Genomic DNA, 27,181 nt, shown 5'->3' with positions numbered 1-27,181 from the left:
GATTGTATTGTTGGACCATTAGGCTTGTGTTAATCGCAACAAAAAAGATTCCTTCGTGAACTGAGCTAAAACCGTACCACGGTTTTGTATATGTTAATTTGTTATTACTGACACATGCCCATGCCAACACATCTTTTGCAGGAGATAGAAAGAACGTGGCTGTACACGTGCCTATATGTACAAACAAACCTAATACGATCAGTTATAGGCTGAATTTGTGTCGCAATCACAAAGAGCCTGCCCCACACACGAGCATGTCAAAACAGCCCGCGTGCACCGCACCGTCCGTGTCGCGCCGCGCCCCGAGCGGACGCGCGCGCCGGGCGGGTCGCACCGACTCACACCATGGCGTCCATGATCTCGGTCGCCGAGATGAGGACGTCGGCCCGGCACACGGGGCAGGTCCACCTGCGCTGGAGCCAGAGGCTGATGCAGTCCGTGTGGTACACGTGCCCGCACGGCCGCAGCCGCCGGCGCCCGCCCCACCCCGCCTCCGCCTCCGCCAGCCGCGCCTTGCAGATGGCGCAGAGCTCCACGTCGCCGTCGCCCCCCGGGCCGGGGCCCGGGCCCCGCTGCTGCTCGCCGCCCCCTCCTCCCCCCGGCTGGGGCCCGACGGCGACGGCGACGTCGTCCTTGCTCTTGTTCAGCAGCCCTTCGTGCTTCCCCGTCGCGGACGCGCCGCCGCCGCCGCCCGGCTCCTTGGCGGCGGCGCAGCAGCAGCGCGCGGCCCAGATGACGGCGCCGAGCGCCCCGATGCACGCGAGGACGCCGAGAGGTATGGCGATGCTCAGTGCCATTGATGGTCGGAAGCTAGCGTCGTCGGCGCACGTCGTGGCATGTATAGGTTGCAATGCCGCGGCGCACGCGTTTGCTGCTGGTGCCTGCGCGGGGTGCGCGCTAATAGATGCGGCAAATTGGGAAGTAGAGGCTGCTGCTCGGCTCCAAATTAGATTCGGATAAGTACTTGGATTCCACTCCAAGTCAAAGGGCTCATCAGCAAATTCGATTCAGTTTTCGTTCCAAAACGAGCAGAAAACAAATTACAAATGCTTGTATTGCTGATGAAACAGGCACCGACGGGAGGTCGTATCCCAAAGCGGAACTTCTGATCTTTTGCCTGACCAGTCAGTATTCAATACGGAGCGCCATGACAGGCGAAGCATGGACCTAATGGCTAGTGGTGGCCTAATAAATGCGCCGTGTTAACCACGAGCGCCCGTTAACAAGAATAGATCACGAGCTTTGCAAGATTTACAGGTGGATGTTGCGTGGATGCCATTGCTTGGCACCTCTCAAGTGATGTGGCGGTTTGCAAAATACAGCAGCAGGGGCTTTTCCGCTTTATAAAGCTCGAAATCCTTTTGCTTTGAGTTTTAAATTTGGAAACAAAAGGAGCAGCTTTGAGCTGCTGCTTTCATATGGGCTACGCATTGTGAAATGCACATTAGTGCATCTTCTCCCAGTTTAGATGGTGAGCTTGTTTATTTATACCACTACTAGTTTACTACCACGACCAACATTGTTTAGGTGGGCAGAGAAAATTCAGTCGTTCATGGTCCACGATTGCTCCCCGGAATAGTTTTGTCTAGAGGGTGCCAGGTTATAATATTAAGTACACTCTAAATGACACTGAATACCTACCATTAGTTTTTGGGAGGGCACTGAAGACTGAACTTATTCGAGCGCCAGAGCCGGCTCAAGATCAGTTTTCACCGGTCATAATCATAAACCCTTTTTCTTAATTGCAACGTGACCACGTCCTCTCAACTTTGAAGGTCTGAATATTCCCCTTCCATCCCATGGTAAAGATCTGGAATAGAAGCTGAGAAGTCAGATCTGCAGTTACAGAGCCTAAAATAAAGAGATCATCAGTCGGTTACTGCCTTTTACTGGAGGCTGTAGAGAGCCGGTCAGAACAGGCGCCGAACACGGCGCCACTCGCCATTGCCCCAGCTGCTGCTAGGGTTTCCGAACCCCGCTTCCTTCGGTCGGCAGCATCCCTTGGCCTCTTGGGATTACAAAAGAAACGCACCGCACCTGGCTCCCACTCCCCTTTCTTTGTTCGAATCCATTGGAGCCCACGAGGTAGTTGCCTCCCAAAACCCTCTAGGCCTCTACCTCTGCTACTAATAAGTGAGTCCCATCACTTCCAGTTCCAGTCTTGGATCCTGGAAGATTCTGCGCGATCTCATCATCTCCTTCTCGATGGGGCCTATTCTTGGCAGGCTTTTCGCTTCCTGGATCCTCGCTGATGTGCAGGAATGGCAGTTCTAGGAGTTCCAGGACCCGCCAGATAAAAGGTAACACTCATTACAGGAATCCCGTCTGTTCTATTCTTGGATCGCCGGTTGTATTTGTTTCTTCGTCTGGATGGCAGCCGGGTAGACGCAAATTCTTTATCCATATATCGTGTTCTTGGCATTGATTTGATCTCAATAAACATCTTCGAAAGCCGCGATCTTTCTTCTTGGAATCTATGCACGTTTGACTTGTTGTCTCACGCAGACTGAAGAGCACGGACACTCGGAGTCGGACGCTGCTCGGCCTCGTCCTGGACGGAGGAATCTTGCAGATGGAGCCGGCAAAGGGGAAGATGAGGAGGACGTCCTCCAACCTGCTTCTGCGAATCACGGACATCTGCAAGGTGCATTCCGTCGGCGTCGCGGAGAACGTCGGCGGGAAGCCCAAGGCCGACAGCACCGGGGGGAGCAGTGAAGACGGTGCACACCTGAAAGTACACCCGCATCAAGTCTCTGACCATGAGAGTTGCTCCGGAAGCTCCACTGCCCGCTATGAGGAAGCGGTTGTCGAGAGGCTTCTTGAGGCAATCTCTTGTCTGAAGCTGGCTTATGTCAAGGTTCAGCAAGCACATGTGCCATATGATCCTGAAAAGATTGCGGTCGCTGGTGAACATTTCGCGTCCGAGCTTGAAGGGACCTCTGGGCTTAAAGATCTGTATGTTAGTGCCAACAAGTGGAGCAATCCAATGTATCAGTCTCATGTCAGCTCAAGAATTCATGAGCAGCAGAAGCTCGCTGTGGAGTTGCAGGCTGACATCTGCAAGAAAGATTCTGAACTTGTTCTGTTGCGAGCAGAGTTGGAAGCGCTGGAAAGGAGTAATATGGAACTGAAGGAGGAGGTTGATCGGAGAGCAATGCACAGGGAGAACAAAATTGGCATTGGCAAGGGGGAATCAATGGATATGTTCATCGAATTGTTTGAGAGTTCATCGAAGCATATTCACGATTTTACAAAACTCGTCGTCAGTTGGATGAGAGTTTCAGGATGGGACCTCGGCATCTCTAACTTTCCAACTGACAAATCTGTCGTATATGAGAAAAGGTCTCATAAGAAGTATGGTGTTGAGGCGTACTTTGCTCGTGCAATGCTTATGGGGACCAAAGAAGAGTATTTCTCCATGGATTCGTATGATCGTGTCATGAGTTTTAAGGATCCATTTGATGCTCTTATGGAGGCTCCAAATTCTGCTTTTGGAAGATTTTGCAGAGAAAAGTATCTGGTGGCTGTACCTAGGAGTATGGAGGATTCCTTCATGGGAAATTTGGATCACAGAGCATTTGTCGAGAGGGGCGGTCATCCAAGGACACAATTTTACCAGACATTTGCAAAAATGGCTCGATATGTTTGGGCATTGCTCACAGTTGCTCGCTACTTGAAACCAAGAGCTGAAATGTTCTTCGTAAAGACTGGTGTTCAGTTTCAAAAGAAGCACATGGAAAGTGTACCAGCCAAATTGACCACGGAGGAAGCAAACTTCAGTGTTGGCTTTACAGTAATGCCTGGCTTTAAGATTGGATGCACTATCATCAGGTGCAAGGTCTATCTGTCGATGCTGGATGCACGGCATTTCTAAACACATAATACTATAATTAAAGCATGAGGTAAGCAGAATGCAATAGTTTTATAGTAGTTCTATTAAATAAGCTTACGGTTGGAAGCTCCTCCTGTATTACGACGAGGAACATTAGCCAATATATATAACTGAAGAGCACTAACTTGCTGTAAAGTCTTATGCTACTATATGAAACATTTTCAGTGTTCTGATCTTCTCTGAGTCATGCCTTTGTTCCTACGGAAAATTGAACATCCCTATAACATTTTCTATATATCTAACCATGAGTGAAACAATGCTTCTGATGGTACAATAGAATTTCATCTGGCAAAAAGTTTGGTGAAGAAGTTTGCCGGTTTTGGGTTCTCCAAGCATGCCACATGCGCATATCTCCCTAGTTTGTCAACCTGCCTTGGCTCCCCCCTTGTGTCCTTCTTGCAGATCTTGCAGGTCTTATCGACCCAACCTTCCTCCACGTACTCCCCGTCGACTGTATTTGAAACCAATTTGGTTGGTCAGTATTCACTATTCAGTAACTTGATAGCCATTCTCTTGTTCAGAAACGAATAGCTAGCAATTCAGTCATGTAGTTTTTATGTGAATATAAGCAGACAGTACTCATGATACTGAGATACGGTACAATCGACATACGACTTGAAGAAATCATTGTAGGTGCCGCCAATCTTCCTCCTAAGTGCTCCGTACTTTATTGCAAACCCAAGCAGAAGTTAATCAGCATACAGGAAAGTTTAGAATTCAGATTGTTAACATCGTTGAGCCGCAGCTGGTTTGATCAGTGATCCCGTACCTGTTCCCTTGTCATCCTCCCTCCACCTTTGGTCTTCTCCCGGGCCTCGTACAGCAGCTCGGCGTCCTTCTCCGACCTGACCTGCGAGAAGTCCAGCGCCTCGGTGATGCTCCCAAACAGGGACTGCTTGTTGCCCTCCTCCTCATTTCCCTTCGCATAAGCTCTAACTGATCTGGGGCTACCACCGCTCGGCCTGAAGGGCGGGATGGTCTGGTGAGCTCCAAACGCGGAGCTCTTGGACGGGGTCAGCGGGAGAGCCCTCATGGCCATGGCTTCAGGAGTTTAGTTGCATCTGGTTTCTGCACAAGTACAGAGTTGCCAAGAGATCGGCGATTATATATGCAGGAGCATTTGGGGCGCGGCCAGGCTGCGGCAGCCGGCAGCACGGCGGCAGTTTTGTGGAGGGCACAGAGCTACGTGGTGAAAGGAAAGTCTGCTGAAACGAGGGGGAGATTGTGGCCCAGAACGACGTGGGTGCGTTCAGGCTTCAGACAACACGAAGGTGTCGAACGCTGCTGTGGCTGCAGCGTCGCGTGTGGCCCACGAAGGAGATTGCTTGTAGTTGCAGGAGCTGGGGACTCTGGCTGCGTGGCTTGTTTATCTGACGTGGCCTACAATAGTTTTAGTTGTGGAGCACAGAAACACTTTGCATGTTTGGATATAAATGGAAACAAAACTATTGTGGAAATGACAACAGTAAAACCAACAAATCTCAGGAATTCAGGTAATACAGCAATTAAGATTTTGTTGGCCTTAACGATTTTCTGGAGAGCACCTGAGGAATTAGCCTTCCTGTCCACGCATCTGATTCTCTGAAATGAGACATTTGTGGCTGGGAGTCTTTGCATTCATGGCATGGATCTCCCCGTTTCAAGTAGCTACTGTTCTAGGCTGAGCTTCACCAGACGACCTCGCATTAGCTTGAAATAAACACTCTGTTCGGCAGCTCCAGCAGCCTCCAGCCCAATAATATTTTCCTCTCACACCGCTCCAGCACCAGCTTCCAGCCACCAGCCAGCCAATAGTATTTTTCTCTCGTACCATTCCAGCCACCAGCTCCAGCTACAGCCCAGCGAACAGAGTGAAAGTGATTAACCATGTGCACCGTGCACGGTATCATCAGGACAGGACAGGACATCATCAATCCTAGACGTGATTGTTTATCTTCCTCGCTTGACTTGGCTCCTGATAAGTACAAGGTACAGCACCGGCATAGAGCCCCGAGCAGGCCTGACTTTAGCTCGGACTTGGATGAGTTGAGTTGGAGAAAGCAAGGTCTATCAGGATTTGGATGCTATTCTAATCCTAGGGTCTCCAATTACTCGTGCATAATGCCTGGATGCTTGGATGAGTTCAGTTGTACTAGAAAGCAAGGTCTACGAGAGTTTCAGATTAGGCAGTTTGACCCTTGAAGGTTAGCAGAAAACAGGGGTCACTTGGAAGAGAAGATTGGGCCAGCCACAGACGCCTTGACTGCTGCATGACCTCCTACCGCCCTTGCAGATCAGAAAACGCTGAGCTGAACGAAGCGCCCAGCTGGGTGGACTGATCGGTCGAGCTCGAGCAGCAAGGCGAGAGGCATGTGGACCTCAGGTGCCGCCATCTCCATGATTCCCCGGCCGTCACACCGTAGCACCATCCGGCAGCATCAATGGCGAATAAGTAAGGGGCTTTGGCATTCTTATCCCTGTTTTAAAGTGAAAAGGTGATTTTGCTCCTACTTTTTGAACTTGGTGAATTTACCCTTGCTTTTTGAAAACGAAGGAAGAGTTTGCCCCTATTCCGTGAAAACGACCTAACGGTGTTAAAATTGCTATGAAAAGACCAATTTGCCCTTGCAGATTTGCCCCTGCTATTATGCAAATTTGGTGATTTTACCCTTGTTTTGAATGGAAGAACTGGACAATATTTTGATAGGTATAAAATGAATTTTCTCAAGCAAATTAAAATCAGATTTTTATAATGTTAACATAATTTTGGTAGCAACATGACTATTCGCAACAGATCACATTTTATCGCCAATTGACTATAAGCATCTTAGGGACAGAAACAACGTTTCTCATGCAGATCCTCATTTTATTTCCATGCAAACTTGTACAACAAGATGCTAATTGCTAAATAATGTATCATCAGTATTATGGTGTGTCCTCTGCACCTATTACACTCATATATATTACCAATCACAACATCTATTTCTTGCATCGTCTTTTGTTTTGCATCACAACTGTTGATTTCTTCGAGCTCCTAATTTAGGATCCCCCAACTGCAGTAGCTTGCTTTGCTTCAAGCGATTTCTCATAATCCTCAATGGATTTGAACAGCTGTGACAAGTTTCCCTTGCCAAACCCGTCGCAGCCGCCCTTCTAGTACTCCCGCCCCTGCTCATCCTTCTCCATGCGCCCAATCCTTTGGATTATCTCTAAGAAAAATGTTGGCATGTATGGCATACCCGAGTTCTTGACACTCCTAGACCTGTTCCTCCGAGAGCACGTCCCCAGCGCTGCCTGGCCGCATAGGGGCCCGCCGCTGCCTGGCCGCAGCAGGCTGCACCGGCCGGCGCTGGTGCCCAAGTGAGCCGCCGTCCGCTCGTGGGTTGGCCATGCACCCGCGGCTGGGGCACCTCTTGTGGCCGCGCGCGGCCCCTCCCGCCGCTGCCCACGGAGACTCCGCGCGGGACCTCGCCCCCGGCGCCGGCCTGTGCAGGCGAGCCGCCGTCCGCCCCCCACCGCCGTCTGCGCGGAACATAGGTTTTGCGAGGGGTGCGATTGGATAAGGGTGTAGCAGGAGCCGGGAGAAAGAAAGAAGGGAGGGTAGTTCGGTCTTTTTCCATTGCTTTAAGGAGGGTTCTTATTCTTTTTATTTTTTTAATGCCTCTTCAACTAAAGAGTTAAAAGTAGGGGCAAACTGAGATTTTATTTTTTTTAAAGGAGAGATAAAATCGCAAAATCTAAAAACGGAGGGCAAAATCAAGAACACCAAATTCCCAATAAGTAAAATCATGGCGCCGTGCCACGCCCCTTTCGCGTGGCGCCGGCCGATCGACCGGATCAAAGCCACGCGGCACGAACAGTCGCTCCCGAACCCTTTCCATCATCATGATCGCGAGGACTTGACATTGGAGAGGGGGCTGGCCGTCTGCTTCAGTGCTCCCTCATGCACCCGAGAGGCGGTGAAGAAACGCATGCAGGCACTGCCTGCACTGCTGTAATTGGGGATTAGTGGCATGATTTGGCTTTAAGTTTTAAGCATGTACTGTATTGGAGCATTGGAATGGCAGAGAAGCCAACGACCACGGGGGGGGATTTGTGTGCTATGGATTCGCTGCTGCGGCGTCCTTGTCATTGAATAGCCTGGCCCGGGGACTGCGCTGCGCCTGTTCCTCTCGCCCGTCGCGTTGCCCGTCTCTTCCATCTACGTCGGCGTCGGCGTCGGCGCGTCGCCAGGGTTTTAAAAATCGGTCGATATTCAGATTTTTATCGTTACCGACACAGACTGAAATCGGTTTTTAGTTGAGTTTTCAAAAGAAATCAGTCTAAAATTTAAAATTTTAAAAAAAATTTATAAAAGTGAAGAAAAAATTCTATAAAAAACTATAGCTTCTCCATGGCCTAGAATGGTATCACTCCATGAAAATAGCCTCCATTTAATTAGTCAAAAAAATATTGTCAAGGTACAATGTACTTTTGGAAGTCATTTGATGTAACTGGTCACTCACAGGATGCTAATTTTATTGTCAAGGTATGTCAAAATTGTGCAAGTTCGATTTTTGTATTCCATTACTTGGAGCATGCTAATGGATTTTTACATAAATGCAGCTCATCGAAAAAATCATCAAAGATGTCAGCGCCGAGAATGTTGTCCAAATAGTGACAGATCACAAAGCATGTATTAATCTTATGCTCAAGGACATTGGAGAGTGGCCAGATCACAAAGCATGTATTAATCTTATGCTCAAGGACATTGGAGAGTGGCCAGATCACAAAGCATGTATTGAGAGTGCAAAGAGGATCTGCAGTTGGTTATACAACTCCAACTGTTTGCACCATATGATGAAAAAAGCTATTGGGGTGAATTTGTGAAGTGGAATGCAACAAGGTTTGTTACAAATTACATGTTCCTAGATCGTGAAGAGGAGTAGAATTTAGGAGCGACGACACAACACCTGAGCCTAGCGGTGATGATGGAGGCCGCGGCTTCGACGGCGACGATGATGATGAGGATGACACTCGAGGGAGTGATGATGGTGATACTGGAGGGAGTGGTTGGGTTAGAGTGAGTGGTGGTGCTGGAGGGAGTAGTGGTCAGGTGTCACCCCCTTCAGTTTACTGGGGAGACAAATTTCACCAATGCCACACAGGATCAAGATCATGGTGCACCCACCTCACAACGACAAACGAGAAGCGGTAGATGAGCTAGATCTACTCCAAAGTACGCACCGCATCTGCAACTCCCCCCACCGTATAGAGGAAGGTTGCCACCGCCACCGCTACCGCAACAACCTATTCATCTTATATTTTGGTTACCAAGTGCGTATGGATTGCAGGTGTGTATCTGTTTAAGTGTGTTTATTCAATCTTTTGTTCACCTCTCATATTCACTCCATCTAATAAATGTAGGAACAATATTATGAACACCATGAGCCAGATGATGAAGAATGAAAATTGCAATGTGTTCAGACTTCATGAATTTGTATGAATATGTAGGAAACTTTGCATGGAGTATCATGTATCCGCTTAATTAATGTACTCATATTTGTATGGACTCTCATTTTATTAATTTGTATGGATATATAGGAAACTTTGCATGGAATATCATGTATCTACTTAATTAATGTACTCATATTTGTATGGACCCCAAGTGCAAAATATTAATATCTAGTTTTCTTATTTTCCTCCGAAAAACATGTTTATCAGCACACATCACTGATTTATCGTCGGTTTTTGTCGATAATCACTGATAAATAATCGATAATCATTTTTTTGAATTCGGGCGTCCTTATCAGCTGATATTGACGATTTATCAACGATTATCAATCGATTATCGTTACCAATGGTGACTAATAAAGTGCTTATCAGTGAAAATGTAAACCCTGGCGTCGCCAGCTTGCCCCGGTCCGGCCTCCCGCGCGCTTTTATGGGCCTCGCACGTGCGTTGTCACGTCAGGTCAAAGGCCTGCCCCACTCCGCGCTCTTAATCCTGGCCTACGCTATACTGTACGTACGTGCGTGCCTAACAAATTACTACTAGCTAGTCTACTAGTAGTACTACGGTATACGTGTGCCGGTACATTTTGGCACGACGAGTATACGTGTGCTACCAGCCTATCGTACGTGACGGTGTGGTACCACGAGGTGTTGGTTCGTTCACGTTGCCAAGGCCGGTGTCCGGTCATGTCGCCGGCCGGGGACCAAGGTCGCGGCTCCGGCGGCCGGACGTATGGAATGGAATGCTCCAACGCCGGCACCGTCCTCCACCCACCCTCCGCGTACATTACTTTAATTAATTGGTCGCTGACGAATCGAGCGAGCAGGGCCGTGACAGGGCAGGCAGACAGGGGCCTTAATCTCAGCGACGCCCGCCGCCGCGGGCTCGTCCTCGTCCCCAGCCACTACCCATTTGTTGGTCACGCCTCGACGCCAACGGGTGACGTGGCCACCGGCCCGCCCGGCCCCCGTTGTCAACGGCGGCCGCCGGGCTGGGCACGGGGGGGGGGGGGCGCCGTGTCCCGGGCTCCTCGCGATTAGAGGAGAGCACCCCGGGAAAGATGGCGCGGCACGGGGGGTGCTTAAACTAATGGCGCTCGATGCGGCGGGGGGCAGGCGAGGGGAGCCGCCGAGCCGAGGATGACACAGGATCCCGGGCCTGCCGGTGCCCGGGCGCTGCGCCGCTGCTCGATTAACATATAGGATAAGATGGGCAGGATCAGGCGCGGTGGTGGTGAGGTGAGCCTATTCAGCAGTAGGTGCGCGATGCTGCCGGGGCGATCGCCGCAACGCCCGACAGGCCGGGTAAAATAATCCCGCGGGCTGCCGGGACACGTACGTGCTGCCCCCGCGGCGGCGACGGCCGGTCTCCCGGCTCTCCTAAGGCGACGCACCCGTGCGCGCCACGACGGGGAGGGAGTAGGACGAGGCGTCGGCGTCGCTGCCCACGCCATCGCCGCGTGACCCTGACCCCCCGTGCGGCGCGACGGTGGGGGGAAGGAAACGCGGGTCGCGCCGCTTTTTTTTTTCAGAGGAATATATTCCATCGCGGAATTGCAGATACCTTTGGTTTCGGGATTTGGATAGCATGATTGCAAACTCATCGCGATAGACCGTACAGCTCTTCTTCCCTTCAGAAAAACAAATGCTCCTCACTGACACGATGTCTGAAGTCTAAGGCAGCATTTAGTTTCAAAACTTTTTTTCACACTACCTGTCACATCAAGTTTTCGGACACATATATGAACCATTAAATACAGTTGAAAAAATAATTAATTACATAGTCTAACCGATTCATACGAGATGAATCTAATGATGTTAATTAATTAATAATTAAATATTAATTATCAAATAACAATAAAACGTACTACAGTACCCAAATCCAAACTTTTTCACCAACTAAACACTTGAGATAAGCCTGTCCAAACAGATGAAGTTGCGGCGACAGCGGTGGCGCTCGCCCTGACGAGGGAGAGACCTCGGCCAGACGGCCACTCTTGCGCGGTAAGGCAGACACACTCGGTCCACTTTTACAGGCTTCAGCACGGACATGTGTCCTCAACTCCTGTCCATAGCCCAGCATCCAAACAAGACTCGAAATCACGTCAGGAGCCCCTCGTGCGTTTCTTAGGTGACAAGCCAAGGAACAGAGATTGCATTGCACAGCAAGCTTTGACCAGTGCCCGTCCAGCTCCAAAAGCCGCGCTCCACAGGCTTAGATTTCGATCGCCAACGTGAACCACCCACCATCTCTAGGCGCCTCTCATCGGGCCAGAGCTCAACGCCTGCACCTGAACATGGATTAACTTGCCCATTTCAACGCGAGTCCATCTCCAAACAGACCGCGCGATCAGTGGCGGATGGACAGGGGGGGCTGACATCCTTCTTCCTCCTCCAGCCCCCCTCTCCTTTTTTCTTCTCTTCTTCTTCCTCTCATTCCTCCCCTATTTTTCCTTGATGTGCAAGCACGTAGGGGGGGCTGGCGCACCCCCAGCCCCCACGCTAGATCCGCCCCTGCGCGCGATGAAACGATTAAACACGGGCAACGACTCACGGACAAGAACGCTGTGGACGCATGATTGGAGTTGAAGTTGAAGGGGAGTGAAGAGGAAGAAGGCGGTCATTCCTCCTATCTATCTAGGATCTAGGATCTACCTTCCTACTACGTGCAGCAGGCCGGCCCATCTCCCTCCGACCAACACTCTGCGACACCCATCCCCCTATCCCTGGAATTTTTTTTAAAGGCCAGGCTTTCACATCTCACCAGAGGAACACAGTGCACGCGCTCTTTTTTCTTCTTTCTTCAGATTTAAAAACGAGCAACGAGCCAACAATGCGATCCGTAACAGTGGCACGGCGGTACAGTACAATGTGATTGGTCCCCCGTAGCTCGAGCGACGCCAACGAACGGGATGATTCCTTGGTGTGGTGCGCGCGTGGCGTGCCTGCCCGCGTCGCCGTCTCGGCCGGGCTTTCACCTGAGCGCGAGCCGGAGCCCCCTTCCCTTCCGAAACCTGCCGGAGCCTGAGACCCCCCCTGCGGTGGCTTTCCCGCGTCGGCCGTATCCGGTGTGGGGGCCCACGCCGCGGAGAGGGATGCGGGGTGGGGAGGGTTGGGTACGCGCGAGCGCGAGGACAAAAGGCGCCTCGCGTCCCGTCCTCTCCTCGACTCCTCCCGCCTCCGGCCTCCCCCCCCCCCCCCCCCCACTCTACTGCGCGCCATTTCCTGCGCTCCTCTGCTCGCTCGACCTCATCTTCCCCTGCGCCGCGCAGCGCCTCTGCTCCTCGTGCAGAGCAAGCTACGCGGAACAGCAACAAGCCACCAAAGAGAGAGAGAGAGGTAGCAGCGCAAGCGTGGCACAGTGCACGCGGAGGAGGCGGTCTCTGCTCTTGCTGCCGGCTGCCGCCATCCTTCATTCCTCTCCGTAAGCAAGGCTCGAGCCATGGGGCGGCACAAGTTCCGGCTGTCCGACATGATCCCGAACGCGTGGTTTTTCAAGCTCCGGGACATGCGCGCGCGGGGCGGCGGCGCGGCGGCGGCCAGCCCGCGCGTGGCGGCCGCGCACGCCGCGTCGCGCCCGCTCCCGAGCACGCCGAGGCACGGTGGCGGCGGCGCGTGGCTCCCGCACAGGGCGTCTCACTACTACACGCCGCGGGCGGGGGACATCGTCCTGGGATCATCGCCGCTCCACCCCAGGGCCTCCGACACGCGCTTCCCTCCGCTGCAGCTCTCGCCGCCGCGCCGGTCCTCCAGGCGGCGCCACCACCGGAGGCGCTCCGTCAAGCTGGCGGCGACCTCCTCGGTCAGCAGCAGCAGCGGCGTCGCGTCCTCGCCGGCCTCCGCCGCTGGGTGCCGCTTCGGGCGCCGGCCCGAGCTCGTGGCCGTCGAGGCGCCGGACACCCCGCCGTGCCGCCGGGACATGTTCGTCGGTTACAGCAGCGACGACGACGAAGAAGAGGACCTCAAGAAACCGACGCTTGCCGTCCGTGCCGACGACAAGCTCGACGGCAAGGTGTTCACCTCCGCCACGGAGATCATCATCGACCTGCGGACCAAGAGGAGGCCGGAAAGGACGCTCCCGCCGATCACGACCAAGCCGGCGAGGAAGGAGCCCGACGGCTGCCAGCTGGAGGACAAGCACATCAACATCCTGAAACACGCGCACGCGACCACCCAGCGAGCCTCCCCTGCTCCCGAGCAGAGCAAGCTCAAGCCGAGGCGATCCGTGTCGTCGGCGCGCCGCCTCAAGACGCGCGCCAACACCCCGCGCATCGCGTCGCCCAAGAAATGCAAGCCGCCACCCGCGGCGGCCCCGAGCTCGCCGGCGCCGGCGCGGACCACGCCACCGCCCCTGGCGGAGAGCTTCGCGGTGGTCAAGTCGTCGCGGGACCCGAGGCGGGACTTCCGGGAGTCCATGGAGGAGATGATCGCGGAGAACGGCATCCGCACCGCCGCCGACCTCGAGGACCTCCTCGCGTGCTACCTGGCCCTCAACGCCGCCGAGTACCACGACCTCATCGTCGAGGTGTTCGAGCACATCTGGGTCACGCTCACGGACGTCAGGATGTAGCAGAGCTCATGCAAAGATGCAACGCGCTCTTTGCATGGTGAATTCAACGACTCCCGTCGTGCCAAGAGTGGTGGCTGTAACTCGTAAGTAGAATCCTGTTACTGGTCCCAAATTAGCATGCATATATTTTCCCAATCCTGTGAAACTACGATGCTGTTCTTCCCTCTGCTTCGATGGCACTGTGGCAGTTGGTTGTGCCTAACACCTGTGCACTGTGAAGATGCTGAACCAGGTAAACAGTAAACTGTAACTAGACTGGGAATCAACTCTGGTGCATGCTATGCTACTACATAAAAAAAAAAACTCTGGCACATGCTACATGACTACATGAGCTTCAATGGTTAGAAGAAAAATCAACTTGACACTGTTAATTTTGGAGCTGGGGATGTGTCGTTGCATTGTACTCCTGTAACATGCAGGAGGCAAGCAGGGACTCTACTGGTCACATGTACCTGGTGGTGAAAAAGTGTATAACATTTTCATCAGTAGTTTGAAGAAATAAAGTTGGTTGAGCATCCGAGGCCGATGTGCTGAATGAATCAATTCGGACGCTTGACAGGCAACTAATTCTTGGTCTTTGCCTGTTGTTTCTTGAATGCGTCGGAGTGGTTTCGTCTCCTCCTTGCTCTGTATTGTAGGGGAGGAACTGTATACAACAGTAGCAGTGTAGACGTGTAGTATTGATGCAATAATGGCATGTCTTCCCTGTGTTATGTAGTACTCGAGTTCAGACGTTTTTGTATCAATTCCGTAATGGTATCCAATGAATACTATCCATCTACTCCGGTCCAGTGTCTTAGCTGATGTGTCCGACTTATCTGTTGGAAAATGTAGTCTATGGATTTATATGCTTTATCAGACACAAACTACTCAACAAAAGATACTAAAATTTTCCTGCCACGGCAGAACCAAAATAATCTCAAAACATCGTACTAAATTTAAATTTTTGCAGTTCAATTGCGTTTCAGCAAAAAAAAAGAATTGAACAGATAACAGTCCTATATAATTACTTCAGTGCAGGGATTTTTTGTGATAAAAAAGAATAGGTGCAAAATACTTAATCTCCATAGGGAAACTTTGCTTCTTCAAACACTGGACAAGTCAATTCAGTATGATTTTCTTTGTAACAAGTTCTTCTATTTCTTTTGTCCTTTTGTTTCTGTAATTTTAGGACCAATCAGTGTTTTACCGATACAGTTGTAAATTCCTTGTACTTACCTCTTAGACTGGTTGAGTCTGTTCCTCCTTTCGTTAAGAGCTTTTTGGAGCAGCTTGCATATTTTTGGTGCTTGCTCTTGAATGCTTGTTACACCTAGGAATCTCCTTGAGCCTCGCAGTTGTAGGCTGCAGAACTAGCTAGGGGACAACGGCGACACGAGTATTATAAAACTCCGAGCAAATGCTACTGCTGCGTCGAGCCTTCGACTTCGACATCTCTACTGATCTAGAAGCGAGGGACTGACAGTATCGTAGTCTGGACTCTGGAGAGTGGAGATTCCATCCCCAGCATCGAGCAGCGTTTGTGTGTGCAGATCACAAGGAAATAGTTCAGTTCCGAGAAGTTTGAGATACTTGTAGGCGTAGCGCCGTTCTTGATCAAACAAAACCGGTATAGTATAGGAACTATTGGAGGAGGGTTATATGGTACATTTTGACTGCGTATCTGTATGGAACTCCTATCTGTATTAATGAAACACTGTCGGCATCAAATGACAGATTTCTTCATGAGCCTAGGGATGAAAACGGACATGAACAGGCGGAAAAACCCTTCAACCATTTCCGTATTTTATTACGGAAAACGAGAGCGGCGGAAAGCATTATTGTTTAATCTCCATTCACCTTATATAACACTACACATTCCTTTGTGCAAGCTATTTTTTCAAAAAAAATATGATTAAGACTTGATGTTTCATATGTTTAAAGGTGAAGTGCACCGATTAATATTGTGGAACAAGAGAGGATACATTGTGTATACCTAATAAATCTTTTCCGGATTTTATAAATACGGGATCATCCTGTTTAAAAAAGGTATCCCGCAAATACGAGCGGGATACACCTCTTCTCGCTTCCTGTCTCATTTCTGTATTTGTCCGTACATACGAAAACTTGCGAAAAAAATATAGAAATACGGACAGGACGGGACGGGATTTTGTTCGTCCGTTTCATCCTTACATGAGCCACACAAACTATTAGTGAACAATGACAGTTTTAAATTAGAATGACAAAAACATCTTGTTTTTTGCTTAAAAAAATAGGCACAATCATATATATTCTCAAATCTAGCAGCTCCATTATATTAGGCAGGCCATTCGCCAATACGGTTAATATGCAATCAAGCTTGAGCTCAGTGGGCGCAGATAGTGGCACCCACACATCCAGGGCCCAGGGGCAAGAGGATCATCAGATAGATCATCCTAGGTCGTCTTCTTCTTCCTCCATCCACAATAACATGGGATACCCCCTTTAAATGGTTCTGGATGCTGTAGCAGCATTACGCTATTTGTCCCAGCGTGCAGTGCATGGCCCCATCTGCATGCCATGCATAACAAACAATACGGCATGATTGGAAACAACCACCGCCGGTTCACGTCACGGAACTATGAGAATGAGAGCAGCCGTTGAATCCGCAGCATAAGCCTGATGCGACGGAGAGACTGTTCTCATGTCCAGGTGACCCAAGGTTTTCTTTGAAGATCAGGTGAACCGTGAACCTAACTAGTGTAAAAGTTGCAAGAACTGACTGAACGATCCAGCTGAATTCAGTTGAAAGTTTAGATGAGAAGAAGAAGAAGAGGAAGAAGAAGAAATTCACTCCTTCCAAGTTCCGACAGCTACCAGAAACATTTATGTGGCCTTTTCAGTGTTCCGAATAGGTTCTTCGGCTCACGAATACACGCGAACAGTGTTCAACAAGCGATGGTAGTTCTCTCTGAACCACCTGAAACCACACGCAATGCGTACGGTACGGCGTGCCCAACTTGCATCCGTGTCTCCAGTACCGTGGTACTCGAGTCAACATGTATGCATGCCCACCAAGAGGTTGGTGCAGGAAGAAGCTTCCCTGTGCCGATCCTTCAGCCATCGATTGCCAAAGAAATCCATGGCTGTTACTGTTGGACGAAGCTTCGGCTGGGGCCACAAGTGGCAGGCTCCGATGTCCGAAGCCAATCAACGGTGATGGGCACGCCGCGGCCTGTCCCCGGATTTACGGCTCCGCCACTGTGGACACTGTTGCCGTGCGACCACTTGTCGCGCAAAAAACTGTCAACTGTTCATGGTATTTGCTGAAATTTGCTGGTTTCTCGCAACGATTTTGCTGATGGTTCAAATAAGCTCATGCCTGCCAACTGCCGGAAAGGCACTTTGCAGGATCGAGGTTCAGACATGCCAAATTGCCAATCCAATGTCAACACTGCTACAGCGTTCAAGGAGCAGATGTATACATTCCTCTTGTTTAGTTGCAAAGTTCAAAATTCCAATTTTTTTTCTTGACATCTGCATGAAGAATTAAATCTAGATAAAATAAAAAAACGCATTGCACAGTTTGTCTGTAAATCGCGAGACGAATCTAATGAACCTAATTAGGCCGTAATTAGACGCTAAATTGCTACAGTAATGCTATAGTAAACAACCTTTAATGATGGATTAATTAGGTCGCGATTTACAAACGAGTTCTGTAATTTATTTTATGATTAGTCTATGTTTAGTATTTTAAATATAAGAAGATGTTCTTTTCAAAAATTTTATACAGCGTTATAAAGGGCATTGTAAAGCGGTAGATGCAAGGCTGACAAAAGGCCCTGCAGCTACACAAATCGTGCATTTATTACTTCGGTTTCTTTGGAGGCCTGTAATCGCGCAGCGCCGCTCAGCGATTAGTCAGTGAGGGGCCTTAACTTCGAGACATCACATCCAGGAGCAGGAATCGGCAGGAGGGAGCAAAAACTGTGTTTTGATATGTAAAATAGTGGTAAAAAAAGTCACATCGGATACTGTAGTATACTGTAGTACTTTTCGTTTTTTTATAATTGTTGTCCTATCATGATCTAACTAGGGCACTAAGCTCAAAAGATTCGTCTCGTCGTGTACATTAAAACTATGCAATTAGTTTTTTTATTATCTATATTTAATGCTCCATACATGAGATAAAATATTTGATGTGATAGATGAATAGTAAAATTTGGAGAGAAAAATTTTGAAACTAACACAGCCAAAGGAAAACTTGCAGGCGATTACCTGTAGCAAGCTCAAAGGGTGAATGGACGGCGCAAAGATCAGTCCTGTCCAGGTGACTTGTTCATACCTCAAGAATCCAACTACAGTAATTATCCGATAATTATTGATTAATTATGGATTAATTAGCATTATTAGATTCGTCTCGCGGTTTACAACCCATCTATGCAAAAAGTTTTGTAAAAAGACTTCATTTAGTACTTCAAATTAGCAATATTCCAACGAAAAAGTTTTTGCGTTTCATCTAAACAGACCCTTAATGTCTGTGCACAAGCAATTCAATCGGGCAAGAAGAGGAGTGGGAGTGGCTTTGTTTTTACTGAAGTTCCAGTGAACGCCAAGCATGGCCGGATACTAGACAGTCGGCTTTACTCGGCAGTCACCAGTCACCACTCGGCCGGGCCACATCGGTGTAAAAGACCACTGTGAACTTGTTCCTTGCTTCGATAACGGCGTTACAGAGAACAGCAGAGGATTTAGGCCTTATTTAGATGCACTCAAAATTTTAAAATTTTATAAAATTTCTCATCACATCAAATCTTTAAACACATACATAAAATATTAAATGTAGATAAATAAAACAACTAATTATACAATTTGATTATAATTTGCGAGACGAATTTTTTGAGCCCAATTAACCTATGGCGGGACAATAATTATCAAATATAAAAAAAATAATACAATATTTTTCACCTAAAACTTTTCACATCTAAACCAAACCTTAACAAGGACGTGACAAACAGGAAAGGAAGGATGTGAGAGCAGACAAAGAAACAAAAGGGTATGAAGGAGCAAAGATGGCGCCAATGATTGCGATGATTAGCGAGAGGCAACACACAACAGACAGGATGCTAGGACGGTGGAGGTTGAGAGATTGGCATCCAGCCCGGTCCTGAGATTTAAGGGGACCGGGGCGAAATTTATAGTAGGGACCTTTTAATAATAATAATAATAATAATATATGAACAAAGAGTACCACTAAACATTTAAATTGTATGAAGAATATTGAAATCAAACAATCTATATATTACCTCAAAAGTTTTTTCTAACATTTTTAGATATGAAGTCGGTGACCACAGTATCAAGATTTTATCCAATAATTTCTTCTCGATGCATAAAATTGTCAAACTATTTAACCTTTCTTGAGACATTATGAACCTCAGATTATTACTCAATAGCTTCAACTTTGAAAATATCCTTTCAGCTGATGCTACAGTGATTGGCACAATAAATAAGATTCGATAAGCAATAGAAATATACTCAAGAGTTTGCTAATATATACTCCCTCCGTCCTAAAATATATGTTATTCTAGAGTTTTTAGGACAGATTATGGTTGTGTAGAAAAGACTCCCCTACCCCTAATTATTAAGCATTGGGAATGTGCTAATTAAACTAGCATGATTTTTTTCATGCATCTCCCCTACATGTACCTCCCCTTATATGGTTGCATACACATCTTTCTATTGGGAAAGACCTGAAAACGATGCACAATTAAGATGATTGGGTTCACTCTCAACCTAGAATGATATATATTTGATGACAAATTTCAAACCTTAGAATGACATACATTTCAGGACGGAGGGAGTACTCAAGAGTTTGCTAACATATACTAATGTCTCCATGAATTGATGAATATAATACCTGATAGCTTCTGAAGTCCTGATTTGCCAATTCCCGCAAGAGTTTGGATTAATTGAGTTGTTGGCTTATCCCTGTCCCTATCTACTCACTGATTGCTGCCCTATGTGGTAAAATTAAAAGAAAAAACATTACAAGATTGATCAGTGAGTAACCTAACTAGTTGATTCATAGGAGTTAGGAGAGAGATGGCTAATTGGTTATGGAATTAAAACCAATATGAATAGATGTCAGATGGATACGACTTGTTGACTTTGTAACGAACATGGCACCATTTATGCCATTTCGAGTGTTTTTTTGATCGAATGACAACGCAATCAATGGGACTAATAGTATTGTTAAGTGAACATTTCTAGATCTCAGGGATGAAGTAAAAAGACCATGCAAACCAAAACACGAAGAAAGAACTCAAAGAAACACTGAATTAGACGAGTTCTATTGAAATCAGTAGCACCGGAAGAACCGATGCTATAGGCATCGGTACATCCGATGGTTGTCGGATGATCCGACGGCCTGGCTATTGGCACAAGTCTGTGCGGCTCTGGACATCAAGTGAAGCACCGGATAAACTGATGGTGTCAAGAGAGGCATCGGTGTATTGGACGTACTGTGTTTCAGAGACGATGCAAGTCGCGCAAGAGCCAAGTCTTCAGCACTGGTTGAACCGGTGAAGCATCGGTGCATACCATCGGTGTAATGACGTCAGCTGCTAGGAGTTCAACGGCTACTTCGGGTTATGAGTGACCGGATGAACCGACGCTACCCCAGCCAGAGGCATCGGTTCATCCGATGTTACGCAGATTTTTGCTGACCGTTGGAGCAACGGCTCCACAACTTGGAGGCCTATAAATATGGCATCCCCCGGCCATTTGAACATTGCTGAAGTTTAAGGAAGTCACATACACACCAAAGAACCACTACAAGCCATCCAAGAGCTTAGTGTTCATATCCTTAGCCCTTAGCACACTTTGAGAGTGTTGTGTAAAGGATTAGCTCTTAGTGAGTGTGATTGCAAGGCCTTGAGCCTTTGTGCTGTGATTATTTAGTGAACCAAAACAAGAGCTTGGTGCGCCGGCACCTTGGAGCTTTGAAGCTCGCCGGCAACGTCATCGACCCTCCGACTTGGTATGGAGCGGCGACGACACTTTATGCGGGGGACGTGGAGACCCCCATCCTTTGTGGAGAAGCTCCTTAGTGGAACCCGGGGCAAGGTGACCGTGATTGTGTTCACGGAAGAGACTTGGTGGCCGAGTAGCAATACTCTTAGTGAGTACTACAACAACGTGGATGTAGGTGTGCCTTTGTGGCTAACCGAACCACGGGATAAACACCTGCGTCAAGAGTTTGCTATTCCAAGTCCCGCCCATTAAGCTTCCGCATTTCATACTAGCAATTTGTGTGCCTTTATTTTCATTGAATAATTTCTTGATAAAAAAGGCTATAGGTTGCTAAACTCTTTTGGGATAGAGGTTTCACACTAGAACAACCTAGTTGCACATCTAAATAACATGTTTTAGTTTAAGTTTTGTGCAATCTAGTTGGAGCCATAGGTTTAAATTTTTATTAGTGCCTAATTCACCCCTCCCCCTCCTAGACTAGAACATCCGGTCCTTTAGACTAGCACATCCGGTCTTTTCAAGCCTTCCGTGCTGGCGTGCTGCGTGCATCAGCATTAAGCAGTTCAGCACATGCGTCCAGCCAGGCCCTCGGGCTTGCCGTCGGGGCTAGGGATGTCAATGATTCGGTGTCCGGTCGGATATCCGCGAATTTCGGATTTTGCGGGTTCGGGTTCGGGGATAACTTTTTACCCACGGTTTTCGGGTTCGGGGCCCGAAAATTTTCGGGTTCGGGTTCGGGTTTGGTTTTTCATCTGTGGATACCTAATGGATAACTGTTTGGAATAAAAACTCATATTTTATAGTATACTTAGCAATAAATTTGTTTACTTAGACTACTAAATTTATTCTAAGTTGAGTTAGAAAATTATTTACTATTTATTGTCTCTTGTTTATACATGTAAATATTATATATATCTTGTATATGTTTATAAAAAATATTTATTTCTATTACTATGATGTCATATAAAACGGGTTTCGGGTATCCGCGGGTTTCGGTTTCGGGGATGGATTTTGATCCGAATCGGTCTTCGGGTCGGGTTCGGATTTTAAGTTCGGGTTTCGGTTTTGGGTGCCCAGACACTCCATCCGATGCGAACCCGACCCGTTGCCATCCTTAGTCGGGGCGTCCGGCACTCGAGTGTAGGGCGGTCGGCCGTCGGCAGCGTGCCTGCCTCGGCCCAGCGGCCGGCGCGGAACTGTGGAAGGCGGAAAGACGTTGCGATCGCGAGGACTTCGGCGGCACTCACGCGAGGCAAAAGAGATCGATTGGAATTCTGATTGTCCTAAGCCTAATACGTATACTATAAGTATACCTTGGGTGGGGCCCCTTGGAACGGGGGGCCCTGGGCGGCCGCCCCTCCCGCCCCCCTCCAGGGCCGGGCCTGTTGGCATCAGCTATCAAGCGAGAGTGAGGAGAGAGGCCCTGTGGGGCTCTCGCGCGGAAGGTTTCGCCTTGGCTCCGTGCAGATCGTTCATGAGATCGCCCGCATTGATGAGGGCCGCCCCCCAGATCCACGTTACAGGACACGGAGATGAACACGGCGCCGAGGGCGCGAGGACGGGTTGGTCGCACGTCCTTCTTCCACCTTCTTCAGGTACGCGCCCCGCGCCGACGCCCGGAACCGAGCACGTGAGAAAGGGCTCGCGAGGCACGCGGCGGAGGAGCAGCCGCCGCTCCACCGCCGGCGCGCCGTCCGGTCCGGTGGAACAAACGGCGGCGATCCGCCCGGGCAACGCACAGGTGCAGCCACGGCTCCGGCTACCCGGCTGCAGGATCGACCCGCGCGCGCAGCTGGTGCAGGCGGCGGGGGCCCTTGCCCGGCGTCGCACGGAGGCTCTCGGCGAGACAGGGACCTGCCCGGCTCGCACGCTCGTGTCGTGGCCCCGTGGCCGTGCCGGGCACCTGTGCGAAAGGGACCAGGGCCTTGGTTTTTGTTCCCGTGTTACTTTGGCTGCTAATTACGGTGTTAAACAAATCTAGTTTACAAAATCAATTTCAGAACTCCCGCGCTAGTGACCTTAAATAATTTAATGAAGTCTTTGACCGCGCAATTAGAGGATGGTTAATGTAGTATCACTGTAGCAAATCATCGATTAATTACCGCCATTAATGAAGTCTTTGACCGCGCAATCAGAGGATGGTTAATGTAGCATCACTGTAGCAAATCATCGATTAATTACCGCCATTAGATTCATCGCGAAAAGTTACACTCATTCTTAAAAAAATTTTGCAAATAAATTTCATTTAATACATCATACATGTGATTTATTTTTGGGAAATATGCACGCTAGAATCCTTGCGGAAGCAAACAAGCCGGCACCGGAGGAGGCTACGAGCGTTTGTCCGCAGCTGGAGGTGGGGAGACCTGCAGGTGGGCGTTCAATTCACATGGACCCCCGTTCCGTTCCGTCACGGGGCCACCGGCCGTGACACCCGTTTCAGTGTTTGTACACTTGCGGCAACACAAGCACCGTTCTTTCCGGGTGATTAGTCAGAATCGGACGTGCCGTTTTGTTGCTACTACCGGAAGAGCGCGATCAAATCCAAGGATGGTAGCGGCACGCTGTACTGCCGCAAGGACGTGACCAGGCAGGCAGGCAGGCAGTGCGCCGCTTGACTACGTGATCGGTGAGGTGCCAAACAGGCTATCTATCACCAAGAGTTCACGGTAACAAAACAGTGGCTGTGCTGTTTGCACCGCTTGGTCAGCAGTGGGGAAATTGTCACTTGCTGGACCGGCAACAGGGCAGACTTTAGGAAAAAAATAAATCTATGGCAGATAGAGATGTAAATGTTTGACCGTGCACCTCCAATTCTCTTTAGTTCAAATTTTTATACTAATTTTTCAAATTAAGATATGGTTTTGGAGATTTAGTACAAAATTTTAAATTAGAGAGGATTGGAGGGACACCTAATAGATACCAATTGGCACCTCTAATGGCAGACAACAGTCTAACATGGTCATCTCAGATGATGACAGGATAAAGCCAACGAAATGTAACGGGGAGAGCAAAATTGTAGTGTAAATGCATCCTTCTTTATTCACTAGAAAAATAATTACAAGCTTCCTTTCAGGTACACCCAAGACCCAACACATCTAATGGCTTTTACAAATTACATTACAAATTTGCAAACCCACAAGAGGAGACCCATATACTACCACTGCATCCATAGTTCAGTACAAAAGAGAACCAACCAAACTCTGCTCCTGATGTACCACCTCCATAGCAACATGCACCACCTCAATCGCAACGGCAACATCCTCAATAAAAAAAAAGCCAATCCCCTAACACTTCAAATGGGAGGAGCTAAAAAACAGTGTTAAAAATTTTATTGTGTGTATTTTATTCCTCAAGAAAAAAAAGGAATAAGAATCAACCAAAACATTCAAACCACCTGTGATCACCGCAACCCATGCGGTGTTTCCACAATCTCCACAATCAACCAATGGAGAAGGGCAGGTGGTTAGGGCCAAGAAAGCTGTTCTGTAAAAATAAGCTTATCTCGGGCATTTGCATTTTGCAACGGACGCCGGATGCACTCAGCGCCAGAAGAGGTAGAACGAAAACAGCAGGATCAGAGCAACCAGTATCTGGTCCCTAAAGGAGACGATCGTCGGATGGTCAAAGCACCTGGCCTGCCGGCCAGCCTCAGAAAGATGCAGGTCGTCTGGAGAGTACACGAGTTCCAGGGAGACGAAGGGGCCTGGTCCATCGGTCATCTCAAACAGTACCTCGCCAACAGCGGTCTTGAACTGCCCATTGGACCATTCCTGTGTTCAGAGAAAACACTGTCAATGTTTCAGACTTGGAACAGAACATCCGGCAGGCGCATCTGCTCATACATGGGCCGAACCGAGTTGCAGAGAAAACCAGGGACCATACTTCACAAAATACAACGGATCGTTAAGGCATCTGCTATGCGTTAATCTGATCAGCTTTGCAGTTTTCAGAATGGACATGAAGGAGTAATAGATATAGCAATAGCATGATACCTGAATCTGCTTGCCGATGGTGACGAGCATAGAGCCTGCAGGCAAACTGAAAACGCTCGAGCCGCCTTGGTTCCGGAGACAAATCTGTCGATCGCCTCCAGAGAGGTGGATGCTCAAAGCCTGTGAGTTACGAGGATCAGTGCTGCCAAACTCGTTCGGACTTGTGTTCGACTTGCTAGTATTGTACAGTGTCAGGCACAGGATTGACGAGGCTTCTCTGGACAGAGCAGAGTCTTTAGGAGTCTTGGCACTATCAGATAGAAGCCTGATCGAATTTTTCGCAACGTTCTCCATTTTTGACGCGACAGGGTCCATCTTCTCCCTAGCAACAGTTGCAAAACGAAAGCTCATGTGAGTATAGTGATTTGGTGAGTACGTTGTGGGCCACTGTGTTTCAGAACGATTTGGGTCGTATGCGTCTATATGGGCCTTGCCCACTCCTTGCATAGTTGGGCCTTTTCTCAAACATACGTAGGAATTGGTTCGTCTACCTGATTCTCTGTTGCTCGCAGTTCTTAGTGCTTACTAATATACTACTACTACCAGATCGGGTGATGGCCTGATGGGACGATATCTATTGCGACGAGTCATGAAAATGCCTCAACAAGTTTGGCCTCCCTGGTCGATCATCTAAAACAATCGCTAGTGCTACTCTGTACTGATCTGATCTCACATTCTTACCCCAGTTTAATGTAGCCTGCTTCTGATGGATTCAGATAAGTTTTTTTTACTGGAAATTCAGATAATAGTAGGACGAGTCGTCAAGTCCTGATGAAGACGATCGAATTTGGTTTTGAACTGAGCATTTTTCTAACGAAACTTGCACCTTGTTTAGATGCGAAAAGTTTTGGAAGTAAAGTACTGTAACGCTTTCGTTTGTATTTGGTAATTATTGTCCTATCATGAGTTAACTAGGTTCAAAAGATTTGTTTTGCAAATTATAATCAAACTATATAATTAGTTATTTTATTTAACTATATTTAATACTTCATACATGGGTTCAAAAATTCGATGTGATGGAGAATTTTGTAAAATTTTAAAATTTTAAGTGCATCTAAACAAGACCTTGCCTTCCGAAACTCTCTCCAAACCTGCACCTAGCTACTGCAGGGTAGCTCCGTAGTCGCCAGGGTGCCAACGAAAGGGACAAAACATGCTACATAGCGGGTTTAAATTGGCAGCACGCACGTACCTGAATACCCGATACGTGTAGCCGGGCAAGGCCGCGCCCAGCTCGCGATCCTCGTCGGCGCTCACCGGCCGGAACCAGCAGAACTCCTCAACGCCGGCCACCGGACCCCTCCTCCGGAACCACCTGCCCAGCTGCTCGCGCTTCACCTCATCCGCCGCCGCGAACACCGCCCCTGACGCCTCCACGGCCTCTCGCACCTCGCGGGCGTCGACCGCGCCGGCCACGGAGAACGCGCCGGACTCCGCCGCTAGCAGCGCCGCGCCCGCGTCGCCTGAGGCGAGGGCCTGCGAGGAGACCTCGCGCGGCGCCGGCGGCAGGGGCGCGGGCGCGGGCGCGAAGCTGAAGGGGCGCGGGCGCGGGCGCGAAGCTGAAGCGCTTCCGCGGCGGGGGCAGCGCGAGGTCGGGCACGCGGAGGGAGGCCTCGAGGAACTCAGCGAGGACGCGCTCGTCGGCGGCGGCGGCGGGCCGCGGGCGCGGAAGCGGGGGCGCCGCGGGGCCCTGGACGTCGCCGTCATGCCGCGCTGGGGTTGGTTGGGTGGGGAGACCTTCGGGCCGGGGGGGGGGGGGGGGGGGGGGGGGGGGGCGGCGATCGTGCTGCGCTGCGAGCTGGGTTGGTGGCGTGCCAGTTTCCCAGTCGCCAGCCACCTTTGCTGCGGTGGACTGGCATCCGTGGTTGCGTGGGTTTGAAGGAAGGCGGAGCAGCGGGGCCCGGAAGGGGTCGTGAGATGCCGGTGGGCCGTCGGATCAGGAGTGCGGACGGCTCGATCGGCGGCTGCCGGCAGCGAGCGATTCGATAAGATCTATTTTACATATTGATTAGATAACACCTACTAAATAACTCTCTTGCGTTTTCATCCTCGCTTCGCGCAAAAAATTCGAACCGGAGCTATTAGCTTCTTAGGGACCGGCTATTTAAATTGGTTCGGCTCTTTTTTCGTTTCCAGTCCGGGACTAAAGCAGCTGAGCCGCGGCGCTACAGTAGCCGTGCACTACGTTAACCCGCGCGGCCCAATCGGTCCGTGGGCCGTGACAGTGGCGCTGGCGGTGGGGTCGCGTGCTGGACGCGTAGC

The 27,181-nt window shown here is 49.3% G+C and overlaps 5 protein-coding genes and 1 long non-coding RNA gene across 6 annotated transcripts; 2 read left to right on the top strand and 4 right to left on the bottom strand.

The window, feature by feature from the left end:
• Nucleotides 1-338: 338 nt before the first annotated feature.
• Nucleotides 339-797, bottom strand: LOC120675039 (E3 ubiquitin-protein ligase CIP8-like). Its single transcript, XM_039956129.1, has 2 exons — nucleotides 729-797; nucleotides 339-632 (listed from the first exon to the last, which is right to left on the bottom strand). The coding sequence occupies exons 1-2, from the start codon at nucleotides 795-797 to the stop codon at nucleotides 339-341; spliced, it is 363 nt and encodes a 120-aa protein (XP_039812063.1).
• Nucleotides 798-1,842: 1,045 nt separating this feature from the next.
• Nucleotides 1,843-4,187, top strand: LOC120675933 (protein GRAVITROPIC IN THE LIGHT 1-like). Its single transcript, XM_039957137.1, has one exon. It carries the CDS (start codon nucleotides 2,573-2,575, stop codon nucleotides 3,872-3,874), a length of 1,302 nt encoding a protein of 433 aa, XP_039813071.1. The 5' UTR covers nucleotides 1,843-2,572; the 3' UTR covers nucleotides 3,875-4,187.
• Nucleotides 3,942-4,981, bottom strand: LOC120675934. The gene is made up of 3 exons (XM_039957138.1): nucleotides 4,662-4,981; nucleotides 4,494-4,557; nucleotides 3,942-4,343 (listed from the first exon to the last, which is right to left on the bottom strand). Exons 1-3 carry the CDS (start codon nucleotides 4,929-4,931, stop codon nucleotides 4,174-4,176), a joined length of 504 nt encoding a protein of 167 aa, XP_039813072.1. The 5' UTR covers nucleotides 4,932-4,981; the 3' UTR covers nucleotides 3,942-4,173.
• A 7,582-nt stretch (nucleotides 4,982-12,563) lies between these two features.
• Nucleotides 12,564-14,725, top strand: LOC120674332 (transcription repressor OFP2-like). Its single transcript, XM_039955502.1, has one exon. It carries the CDS (start codon nucleotides 12,807-12,809, stop codon nucleotides 13,932-13,934), a length of 1,128 nt encoding a protein of 375 aa, XP_039811436.1. The 5' UTR covers nucleotides 12,564-12,806; the 3' UTR covers nucleotides 13,935-14,725.
• Nucleotides 14,726-19,152: 4,427 nt separating this feature from the next.
• On the bottom strand, nucleotides 19,153-19,909 carry LOC120674330. Its single transcript, XR_005675053.1, has 2 exons — nucleotides 19,810-19,909; nucleotides 19,153-19,377 (listed from the first exon to the last, which is right to left on the bottom strand). It is a non-coding gene; the product is annotated as an uncharacterized LOC120674330 (long non-coding RNA).
• A 4,031-nt stretch (nucleotides 19,910-23,940) lies between these two features.
• LOC120674329 lies at nucleotides 23,941-26,652 on the bottom strand. Its single transcript, XM_039955501.1, has 3 exons — nucleotides 26,112-26,652; nucleotides 24,920-25,241; nucleotides 23,941-24,697 (listed from the first exon to the last, which is right to left on the bottom strand). Exons 1-3 carry the CDS (start codon nucleotides 26,624-26,626, stop codon nucleotides 24,467-24,469), a joined length of 1,068 nt encoding a protein of 355 aa, XP_039811435.1. The 5' UTR covers nucleotides 26,627-26,652; the 3' UTR covers nucleotides 23,941-24,466.
• Nucleotides 26,653-27,181: the final 529 nt, after the last annotated feature.

The sequence above is a fragment of the Panicum virgatum genome, chromosome 5N (assembly GCF_016808335.1).
Source record: "Panicum virgatum strain AP13 chromosome 5N, P.virgatum_v5, whole genome shotgun sequence".
Taxonomy (NCBI): Eukaryota; Viridiplantae; Streptophyta; class Magnoliopsida; order Poales; family Poaceae; genus Panicum; species Panicum virgatum.
Note: the sequence above shows the minus strand (reverse complement) of the source record. Positions and strands in the feature narration are given on the sequence as shown.